Genomic DNA, 12,509 nt, shown 5'->3' on the forward strand with positions numbered 1-12,509 from the left:
GCAGACCCGGGACTAGATCTCTAAATAAATACAGACCCCAGACCACACCCCTAAATAAATGCAGTCCTTAGACCAGACCCCTAAATACAGACCCCAGAGTAGACCCCTAAATGAATGCAGACCCCAGATTAGATACCTAAATAAATACAGACCCCAGACAAGACCCCAAAATAAATGCAGATCCCAGACCAGACCCCTAAATAAATACAGACCCAAGACTAGACCCCTAAATAAATACAGACCCCAGACCAGACCCCTAAATATTTAATGACCCCAGACCAGACCCCTAAATAAATTCAGACCCCAGACCAGACCCCTAAATAAATACAGACCCCATACTAGACCCCCAAATTAGTGCAGACCCCAGACCGGACACCAAAATGAATACAGACCCCAGACTAGACCCCTAAATGAATACAGACCCCAAACCAGTCCCCTAAATTAATGCAGACTACAGACCAGACCCCTAAATAAATACAGACCACAGACCGGACCCCTAAATAAATACAGACCCCAGACTAGACCCTTAAATAAATGCAGACCCCAGACTAGACCTCTAAATAAATACAGACCCCAGACCACACCCCTAAAAATAAATGCAGACCTTAGACCAGACCCCTAAATAAATAAAGACCCCAGACCAGACCCCAAAATAATTACAGACCACAGACCTGACCCCTAAATGAATACAGACCCCAGACCTACACCTAAATAAATACAGACCCCAGACTGGACCCCAAAATGAATACAGACCACAGACCGGAATACTAAATAAATACAGACCCCAGACTAGACCCCTAAATGAATACAGACCCCAAACCAGACCCCTAAATAAATACAGACCACAGACCGGACCACTAAATAAATACAGACCCCAGACTAAATCTCTAAATAAATACAGACCCCAGACTAGATCCCTAAATAAATGCAGACACCAGACCAGACCCCTAAATAAATACAGACCCCAGACCAGACCTCTAAATCAATGCAGACCACAGACCAGACCCCAAAATAATTACAGACCCCAGACCAGATGCCTAAATAAATTCAGACCCCAGACCGGACCCCTAAATAAATACAGACCCCAGACTGGACCCCTAAATAAATACAGATCCAAGACTAGACCCCTAAACAAATACAGACCCTAGACTAGACCCCTAAATGAATACAGACCCCAGACCAGACCCCTAAATAAATACAGACCCCAGACCGGACCCCTAAATAAATACAGCCCCCAGACCAGACACCTAAATAAATACAGAACCAAGACTAGATCCCTAAATGAATACAGACCCCAGACCAGACCCCTAAATAAATACAGACCCCAGACCAGACCCCTAAATCAATGCAGACCACAGACCAGGCACCAAAATAATTACAGACCCCAAACCAGACCCCTAAATAAATACAGACCCCAGACTGGACCCCTAAATAAATACAGACCCCAGACTAGACCCCTAAATAAATGCAGACCCCTGACCGGACCCCTAATAAAATTCAGACCCCAGACTAGACCCCTAAATAAATAGACCCCAGACTAGACCCCCAAATTAATGCAGACCCCAGACCGGACCCCTAAATAAATACAGACCCCAGACTAGACCCCTAAATCAATGCAGACCACAGACCAGACCCCTAAATATTTACAGACCCCAGACCAGACCCCTAAATAAATAGAGACCCCAGACTGAACCCCTAAATAAATACAGACCCCAAACCAGAACCCTAAATAAATACAGTCCCCAGAGCAGACCCCTAAATTAATGCAGACCACAGACCAGACCCCTAAATAAATACAGACCCAAGACTAGACCCCTAAATAAATACAGACCCCAGACCAGACGCCTAAATAAATGCAGACCCCAGACCGAACCCCTAAATAAATACAGACACCAGACCAGACCCCTAAATAAATACAGACCCCAGACCAGACCCCTAAATAAATACAGACCCAAGACTAGACCCCTAAATAAATACAGACACCAAACCAGACCCCTAAATAATTTCAGACCCCAGAGCAGACTCCTAAATTAATGCAGACCCCAGACCAGACCCCTAAATAAATACAGACCCCAGACCAGACCCCTAAATACAGACCCAAGACTAGACCCCCTAAATTAATACAGACCACAGAGCAGACCCCTAAATCAATGCAGACCCCAGACCAGACTCCTAAATAAATGCAGACCTCAGACCGGACCCCTAAATATTTACAGACCCCAGACCAGACCCCTTAATAAATACAGACCCCAGACCAGACCCCTAAATAAATACAGACCCAAGACTAGACCCCTAAATGAACAGACCCAAGACCAGACCCCTAAATAAATACAGACCACAGAAAAGACCCCTAAATGAATGCAGACCCCAGACTAGACCCCTAAATGAATACAGACCCCAGACAAGACCCCTAAATAAATAGACCCCGGACCGGACCCCTAAATAAATACAGACCCCAGACTAGACACCTAAATAAATACAGACCCCAGACCACACCCCTAAATAAATGCAGTCCTTAGACCAGACCCCTAAATACAGACCCCAGAGTAGACCCCTAAATGAATGCAGACCCCAGATTAGATACCTAAATAAATACAGACCCCAGACCAGACCCCTAAATAAATGCAGATCCCAGACCAGACCCCTAAATAAATACAGACCCAAGACTAGACACCTAAATAAATACAGACCCCAGACCAGACCCCTAAATATTTAATGACCCCAGACCAGACCCCTAAATAAATTCAGACCCCAGACTAGACCCCTAAATAAATACAGACCCCATACTAGACCCCCAAATTAGTGCAGACCCCAGACCGGACACCTAAATGAATACAGACCCCAGACTAGACCCCTAAATGAATACAGACCCCAAACCAGTCCCCTAAATTAATGCAGACTACAGACCAGACCCCTAAATAAATACAGACCACAGACCGGACCCCTAAATAAATACAGACCCCAGACTAGACCTCTAAATAAATACAGACCACAGACCACACCCCTAAATAAATGCAGACCTTAGACAAGACCCCTAAATAAATACAGACCACAGACCTGACCCCTAAATGAATACAGACCCCAGACCTACACCTATAATAAATACAGACACCAGACTGGACCCCAAAATGAATACAGACCACAGACCGGACCACTAAATAAATACAGACCCCAGACTAGACCCCTAAATGAATACAAACCCCAAACCAGACCCCTAAATAAATACAGACCACAGACCGGACCACTAAATAAATACAGACCCCAGACTAAATCCCTAAATAAATGCAGACCCCAGACTAGATCTCTAAATAAATACAGACCCCAGACCACACCCCATATATATGCAGTCCTTAGACCAGACCCCTAAATACAGACCCCAGACTAGATCCCTAAATAAATGCAGACACCAGACCAGACCCCTAAATAAATACAGACCCCAGACCAGACCCCTAAATCAATGCAGACCACAGACCAGGCACCAAAATAATTACAGACCCCTAAATAAATACAGACCCCAGACTGGACCCCAAAATAAATACAGACCCCAGACTAGACCCCCAAATTAATGCAGACCCCAGACCGGACCCCTAAATAAATACAGACCCCAGACTAGACCCCTAAATCAATGCAGACCACAGACCAGACCCCTAAATATTTACAGACCCCAGACCAGACCCCTAAATAAATTCAGACCCCAGACTGGACCCCTAAATAAACACAGACCCCAGACTGAACCCCTAAATAAATACAGACCCCAGACTAGACACGTAATTTAATACAGACCCCAAACCAGACCCCTAAATAAATACAGACCCCAGAGCAGACCCCTAAATTAATGCAGACCACAGACCAGACCCCTAAATAAATACAGACCCAAGACTAGACCCCTAAATAAATACAGACCCCAGACGCCTAAATAAATGCAGACCCCAGACCGAACCCCTAAATAAATACAGACACCAGACCAGACCCCTAAATAAATACAGACCCCAGACCAGACCCCTAAATAAATACAGACCCAAGACTAGACCCCTAAATAAATACAGACACCAAACCAGACCCCTAAATAAATATAGACCCCAGAGCAGACTCCTAAATTAATGCAGACCCCAGACCAGACCCCTAAATAAATACAGACCACAGACCGGACCACTAAATAAATACAGACTCCAGACTAAATCCCTAAATAAATGCAGACCCCAGACTAGATCTCTAAATAAATACAGACCCCAGACCAGACCCCTAAATAAATACAGACCCAAGACTAGACCCCTAAATTAATACAGACCCCAAACCAGACCCCTAAATAAATACAGACCCAAGACTAGAACCCTAAATGAATGCAGACCCCTGACAAGACCGCTAAATAAATACAGACCCCAGACCAGACCCCTAAATCAATGCAGACCACAGACCAGGTACCAAAATAAATGCAGACCCCAGACTGGACCCCTAAATAAATACAGACCCCAGACTAGACCCCTAAATAAATGCAGACCCCTGACCGGACCCCTAATAAAATTCAGACCGCAGACTAGACCTCTAAATAAATAGACCCCAGACTAGACCCCCAAATTAATGCAGACCTCAGACCGGACCCCTAAATAAATACAGACCCCAGACTAGACCACTAAATAAATGCAGACCCCTGACAAGACCCCTAATAAAATTCAAACCCCAGACCAGACCCCTAAATAAATGCAGACCCAATACTAGACCCCTAAATAAATGCAGACCCAATACTAGACCCCTAAATAAATACAGACCCCAGACCAGACCCCTAAATAAATACAGACCCCAGACCAGACCCCTAAATCAATGCAGACCACAGACCAGGCACCAAAATAAATGCAGACCCCAGACTGGACCTCTAAATAAATACAGACCCCAGACTAGACCCCTAAATAAATGCAGACCCCTGACCGGACCCCTAATAAAATTCAGACCGCAGACTAGACCTCTAAATAAATAGACCCCAGACTAGACCCCCAAATTAATGCAGACCTCAGACCGGACCCCTAAATAAATACAGACCCCAGACTAGACCCCTAAAAAATGCAGACCCCTGACCGGAACCCTAATAAAATTCAAACCCCAGACCAGACCCCTAAATAAATGCAGACCCCAGACCAGACCCCTAAATAAATACAGACCCCATACTAGACCCCCAAATTAGTGCAGACTCCAGACCGGACACCTAAATTAATACAGACCCCAAACCAGACCCCTAAATAAATACAGACCAGACTAGACCCTTAAATAAATGCAGACCCCAGACTAGACCTCTAAATAAATACAGACCCCAGACCGCACTCCTAAATAAATGCAGACCTTAGACCAGACCCCTAAATAAATACAGACCCCAGACCAGACCCCAAAATAATTACAGACCACAGACCTGACCCCTAAATGAATACAGACCCCAGACCTACACCTAAATAAATACAGACCCCAGACTGGACCCCAAAATGAATACAGACCCTAGACAAGACCCCTAAATAAATGCAGACCCTAGACCAGACCCCTAAATTAATACAGACCCCAAACCAGACCCCTAAATAAATACAGACCCCAGACCGGACCCCTAAATAAATGCAGACCCTAGACCAGACCCCTAAATACAGACCCAAGACTAGACCCCTAAATAAATGCAGACCCTAGACCAGACCCCTAAATAAATACAGACCCAAGACCAGACCGCTAAATGAATACAGACCACAGACCGGACCACTAAATAAATACAGACCTCAGACTAGACCCCTAAATAAATGCAGACCCCAGACCACACCCCTAAATATATGCAGTCCTTAGACCCGACACCTAAATACAGACCCCAGACAAGATCCCTAAATAAATACAGACCCAAGACTAGAGCACTAAATGAATACAGAACCCAAACCAGACCCCTAAATAAATACAGACCCCAGAGCACACCCCTAAATGAATGCAGACCACAGACTAGACCCGTAATGAATACAGACCCCAGAACAGACCCCTAAATAAATTAGACCCCAGACTAGACCCCTAAATAAATGCAGACCCCAGACCAGACCACTAAATAAATAGACCATGGACCAGACCCCTAAATAAATGCGGACCCCTAAATAAATACAGAACCCAGACTAGACCACTTAATAAATGCAGACCCTAGACCAGACCCCTTAATAAATACAGCCCCAAGACTAGAGCACTAAATGAATACAGACCCCAGACCAGACTCCTAAATAAATACAGACCACAGACTGAACCCCTAAATGAATACAGACCCCAAACCAGACCCATAAAATTAATGCAGACTACAGACCAGACCCCTAAATAAATACAGACCCAAGACTAGACCCCTAAATGAATAAAGACCCCAAACCAGACCCCTAAATAAATACAGACCCCAGACCAGACCCCTAAATAAATTCAGACCCCAGACCAGACTCCTAAATGAATGCAGACCCCAGACCAGACTCCTAAATAAATACAGACCCCAGACCAGACACCTAAATGAATACAGACCCCTAAATAATTACAGACCCCAGACCGAACGCCTAAATAAATACAGACCCCAGACTAGACTCCTAAATAAATACAGACCCCAGACCAGACTCCTAAATGAATGCAGACCCCAGACCAGACTCCTAAATAAATACAGACCCCAGACCAGACCCCTAAATGAATACAGACCCCTAAATAATTACAGACCCCAGACCAGACGCCTAAATAAATTCAGACCCCAGACCGGACCCCTAAATAAATACAAACCCCAGACTGGACCCCTAAATTAATGCAGACCATGTACCAGACCCCTAAATCAATGCAGACCCTAGACCAGACCCCTAAATAAATACAGACCCCAGACCAGACCCCCAAATTAATGCAGACCCCAGACCGGACCCCTAAATAAATACAGACCCCAGACCACACCCCTAAATAAATGCAGAGCCCAGAGTAGACCCCTAAATGAATGCAGACCCCAGACTAGATCCCTAAATAAATGCAGACCCTAGACCGGTCCACTAAATAAATACAGACCCAAGACCAGACCCCTAAATGAATACAGACCCCAGACAAGACCCCTAAATCAATGCAGACCACAGACCCCTAAATATTTAATGACTTCAGACCAGACCCCTAAATAAATTCAGACCCCAGACCAGACCCCTAAATAAAAACAGACCCCAGACTAGACCCCTTAATAAATACAGACCCCAGACCAGACCCCCAAATTAATGCAGACCACGTACCTGACGCCTAAATAAATACAGACCCCAGACTAGACTCCTAAATAAATACAGACCCCAGACCAGACTCCTAAATGAATGCAGACCCCAGACCAGACTCCTAAATAAATACAGACCCCAGACCAGACCCCTAAATGAATACAGACCCCTAAATAATTACAGACCCCAGACCAGACGCCTAAATAAATTCAGACCCCAGACCGGACCCCTAAATAAATACAAACCCCAGACTGGACCCCTAAATTAATGCAGACCATGTACCAGACCCCTAAATCAATGCAGACCCTAGACCAGACCCCTAAATAAATACAGACCCCAGACCAGACCCCCAAATTAATGCAGACCCCAGACCGGACCCCTAAATAAATGCAGACCCTAGACCAGACCCCTAAATAAATACAGACCCAGGAAAAGAGTACTAAAAGAATACAGAACTCAGACCAGACCCCTAAATAAATACAGACCCCAGACCAGACCCCCAAATTAATTCAGACCCCAGACCGGAACCCTAAATGAATACAGACCCCAGACTAGACCACTAAATAAATACAGACCACAGACTAGATCCCTAAATAAATACAGACCACAGACTAGACCCATAAATAAATGCAGACCCTAGACCAGACCCCTAAATAAAAACAGACCCCAGACCAGACCCCCAAATTAATTCAGACCCCAGACCGGAACCCTAAATGAATACAGACCCCAGACTAGACCACTAAATAAATACAGACCACAGACTAGATCCCTAAATAAATACAGACCACAGACTAGACCCATAAATAAATGCAGACCCTAGACCAGACCCCTAAATAAAAACAGACCCCAGACCAGACCCCCAAATTAATTCAGACCCCAGACCGGAACCCTAAATGAATACAGACCCCAGACTAGACCACTAAATAAATACAGACCACAGACTAGATCCCTAAATAAATACAGACCCCAGAACAAACCCATAAATAAATACAGACCCCAGACCAGACCCCTAAATAAATACAGACCCCAGACCAGACACCTAAATAAATGCAGACCCCAGACCAGACCCCTATATCAATGGAGACCACAGACCAGTCCCCTAAATAAATACAGACCCCACACCAGACCCCTAAATAAATACAGACCCCAGACCAGACCCCTAAATAAATACAGACCCCTGACCGGACCCCTAAATAAATGCAGACCCCAGACTGGACCCCTAAATAAATACAGACCCCAGACCAGACCCCCAAATTAATGCAGACCATGTACCGGACGCCTAAATAAATACAGACCCAAGACTAGAGCACTAAATAAATGCAGACCCCAGACCAGACCCCCAAATAATTACAGACTCCAGACCAGACGCCTAAATAATTACAGACCACAGACCAGACCCCCAAATAATTACAGACTCCAGACCAGACGCCTAAATAAATTCAGACCCCTGACCGGACCCCTAAATAAATGCAGACCCCAGACTGGACCCCCAAATTAATGCAGACCATGTACCGGACGCCTAAATAAATACAGACCCAAGACTAGAGCACTAAATAAATGCAGACCCCAGACCAGACACCTAAATAAATACAGACCCCAGATCAGACCCCTTAATAAATACAGATCCCAGACCAGACCCCTAAATAAATGCAGACCCCAGACCAAACCCCTAAATAAATACAGACCCCAGACCAGACCCCTAAATAATTACAGACCCCAGACCAGACCCCTAAATAATTACAGACCCCAGACCAGACCCATAAATAAATACAGACCACAGACTGGACCCCTAAATAAATAGACCCCTAACTAAATACAGACCCCAGACCAGACCCCTAAATAACTACAGACCCCAGACCCGACCCCTAAATAAATACAGACCCCAGACCACTTCCCTAAATAAATACAGATCACAGACCAGACCCCTAAATAAATACAGACCCCAGACCAGACCCCTAAATACAGACCCCAGACTGGACCCCTAAATAAATAGACCCCAGACTAGAACCCTAAATAAATGCAGACCCCAGACCAGACCCCTAAATAAATGCTGACCCCAGACCGGACCACTAAATAAATACAGACCCTAGACTAGACTACTAAATAAATACAGACCCCAGACCAGACCCCTAAATTAATGCAGGCCACAGACCAGACCACTAAATAATTACAGACCCCTGACCAGACCCCTAAATAATTACAGACCCCAGACCAGACCCCTAAATAATTACAGACCCCAGACCAGACCCATAAATAAATACAGACCACAGACTGGACCCCTAAATAAATAGACCCCTAACTAAATACAGACCCCAGACCAGACCCCTAAATAACTACAGACCCCAGACCCGACCCCTAAATAAATACAGACCCCAGACCACTTCCCTAAATAAATACAGACTAGACTACTAAATAAATACAGACCCCAGACCAGACCCCTAAATCAATGCAGGCCACAGACCAGACCACTAAATAATTACAGACCCCTGACCAGACCCCTAAATAAATACAGACCCCAGACCAAACCCCTAAATACAGACCCCAGAACGGACCCCTAAATAAATACAGACCCCAGACCGGACACCTAAATACAGACCCAAGACTAGACCCCTAAATAAATGCAGTCCCCAGACCACACCCCTAAATAAATACAGACCCCAGAAAAGACCCCTAAAAAAATGCAGACCCCCAGACCAGACCCCTAAATAAATACAGACCCCAGACCAGACCCCTAAATAAATACAGACCCCAGACCAGACCCCTGAATAAATACAGACCCCAGACCAGGCCCCTAAATAAATGCAGACCCCAGACCAGACCCCTAATCAATGGAGACCACATACCAGTCTCCTAAATAAATACAGACCCCAGACTAGACCCCTAAATAAATACAGACCCCAGACCCCTAAATAAATACAGACCCCAGACCAGACCCCTAAATAAATACAGACCCCTAAATATAAACCCAGATTCTATATTGTGGATGAAAAGGGTTTTGCCAATAACCTGAGCAAATAACCGTTGTTTATCTCTACTGTAGGAGTGGCATGTATTGCTACTGTGTTCTGCAGACCCCTGACCAGGCCATAAGAAACCCTGGTTGGGAAACACAGCTCTGGACACTAGACTGGCACTCATGATGCCCACATCAGACATAGCAGAGCAGGTTACTGCCAGGCAGGTGCCACCTGAGGATTCCATGACCTCTGACATCACGTGACCTGCACACGACCAACTGCCGTTTACTTTCAACTGTCGACGGCAGCGATCGGACTGAAGTCTACAGGTAGGACGATATTGGTGAAAATGGCGTCCAATGGACATGGAGAAGACGAAGAGAAGCGAGAAGAGGAGAAGAGGAAGAGGGAGGAGGACAGCGTCACCGGATTCAAGAAGATGACGAAGAAGAGGAGAGGAGCCAAGGACAGAGGATTGGAGGATGAGGAGCCAAGACCTGGGAGCAGCCAAGACCCTGGAACATCCAGCCCCTATGCCAGGCTTACCATCAGCCGCTTCACCATCCACCAGGTCCTGGGTAGGGGCAGCTTTGGCAAAGTGAGTAGAATATCTAAATATTTCATTTTATAGGGTGGTAAACCTAAAGTTGACCTTTTATCTCCATCAATTGTTCTCTGTTGTCACCATGTTATGCTAGATGGATGATGGGTGTAGTGTTCTCCTATGGGATGCCTAATAGGACATCCAGAAGTATTCCTGCCCCCATAACCACTACTTTAGTTTTTCATTTTAGTATTTTTCTGTCGACATATGAGAGATTTTGATTTTTGGGGGCACGAGTTGTCGTTTTTAATGGCTCCATTCAATGTTCCATATCATTTACTGGGAACATTGTAAAAGGCTGTTTTTTTTTAGGTGAAATAGCAAAAAAAAAAAAAACAGCAATTCCTCCATTGGTTTAATAATTTGGCTTTTATGGTGTTAACTAAGTGGTAAAAATGACACGTTACCTTTATTCTGCGGGTCAGTACAATAACGGGGATACCAAAATTATATTGGTTTATTTTTTATACTTTTTATCCAATAAAAACAATTTGTAAAGAAATTAATTTGGTGTGTCTCCATATTCTGAAACCCAGAATTTTTTTTATTTTCCTGTTGATGGGGCGGTGTGAGGACTTCTTTTTTGTGGGGCGAGCTGTACTGTTTATTGGTACTATTTTGGGTTACATAAAACTTTTAATCACTTTTTAACTTTTTATTCCATTTTTCGAGGAGCTAAACAAAACGAAACAGAAAAAAGTTTATTTATTTATTTTGACTGCAATATTTATGTATCGCTTGAATTGTTCTTTTAGCCTCCCCCTATTAAGCTTAGTAGGAGGACCAAGTTGGCAGACCTTGGGGTCTCCATTAGGCCCCCTGGCTGCCATGACAACTATCTACACACTGTGATCGCGCTGCGGGTAGGGGTGATGGGGTGACAGCGGGAGCTTACCTCTATTTAACTGTTTAGATGCCACGGTCGCTATTATAGCGTATGATCCTGCTCCATACTACCCCCACCAACTAAGATAATTATGTCAAATGTGGGTAAGGCGTGAAGACCTCTCCATACAGGACCCAACAGCAGACACTGCATTATGCTGGGAGCTCAGCTTTGTTCTGCTGTAGAGTCCTGGGCACTACCCGACTGACCCACCTCTCTGTCCACCCCTGTTCCTTCTTCTTCTCATGAGGAATCTCCATTTGTTTTCCTCAGGTGGTCCTGGCATCAGTCCCCGGCCGAAACACCTACATGGCCGTAAAAATGATCACCAAACGGGACAATACGGACGAAATTATGAGAGAGCGGCGGATACTCCTAGCGGCCAGACACTGCCCGTTCCTATGCCACCTCTATGCCGCACATCAATCTGAGGAGCGGGCATTTTTTATCACGGAGTATCTGTCCGGTGGCAGCCTGGAGGCTTTGATCAGGATGTGCGGCTGCTTGAACATCGGCAACGTAAGGCGAGTAAATAATCAGGAGACTTAGGGGGGTGGAAAGAAGAAAAGATGAGGGGGGAGGTCAGATGAAGGATAATACAGAGAATGCAGAATACAGGCTGCCATAATCAGCGCCTCCTCTCTGCTAGAGACCGCACACACTCCATCATAACATGATATTAGGGAATTGATAGAGGAAGATTTCATGACATTGAGACTCCGCTCTGTTCTCCCCATCAGATTCTACACAGCAGAGATGATATGTGGCCTCCAGTTCCTCCATGGACACAACATCGTCCACCGGTAAGCAGAACTTCCCCCTTCTTTCATTCTCCTTTACATGCTGGAAAC

The 12,509-nt window shown here is 45.1% G+C and overlaps 2 protein-coding genes across 3 annotated transcripts in view; one reads left to right on the plus strand and one right to left on the minus strand.

Moving 5' to 3' along the window:
* LOC142698109 (protein kinase C delta type-like) overlaps positions 1 to 12,509 on the minus strand; it is a 153,905-nt gene that overhangs the window by 111,985 nt on the left and 29,411 nt on the right. The window lies entirely within an intron of this gene.
* Positions 1 to 12,509, plus strand: part of LOC142698107 (protein kinase C delta type-like) — a 34,661-nt gene that overhangs the window by 20,404 nt on the left and 1,748 nt on the right. The window contains exons 1-2 of one of the 2 annotated variants that reach the window (XM_075847792.1): positions 10,300 to 10,766; positions 11,932 to 12,461. In XM_075847792.1, coding sequence (XP_075703907.1) covers positions 12,364 to 12,461 — 98 coding nt within the window. In that variant the 5' untranslated portion in view covers positions 10,300 to 10,766; positions 11,932 to 12,363. Of the gene's footprint in view, positions 1 to 10,299; positions 10,767 to 11,931; positions 12,462 to 12,509 lie in introns of those variants that run through there. The other variant, XM_075847791.1, reaches the window with a different exon arrangement.

This window comes from Rhinoderma darwinii (genome assembly GCF_050947455.1).
Source record: "Rhinoderma darwinii isolate aRhiDar2 chromosome 12 unlocalized genomic scaffold, aRhiDar2.hap1 SUPER_12_unloc_11, whole genome shotgun sequence".
Classification (NCBI taxonomy): domain Eukaryota; kingdom Metazoa; phylum Chordata; class Amphibia; order Anura; family Rhinodermatidae; genus Rhinoderma; species Rhinoderma darwinii.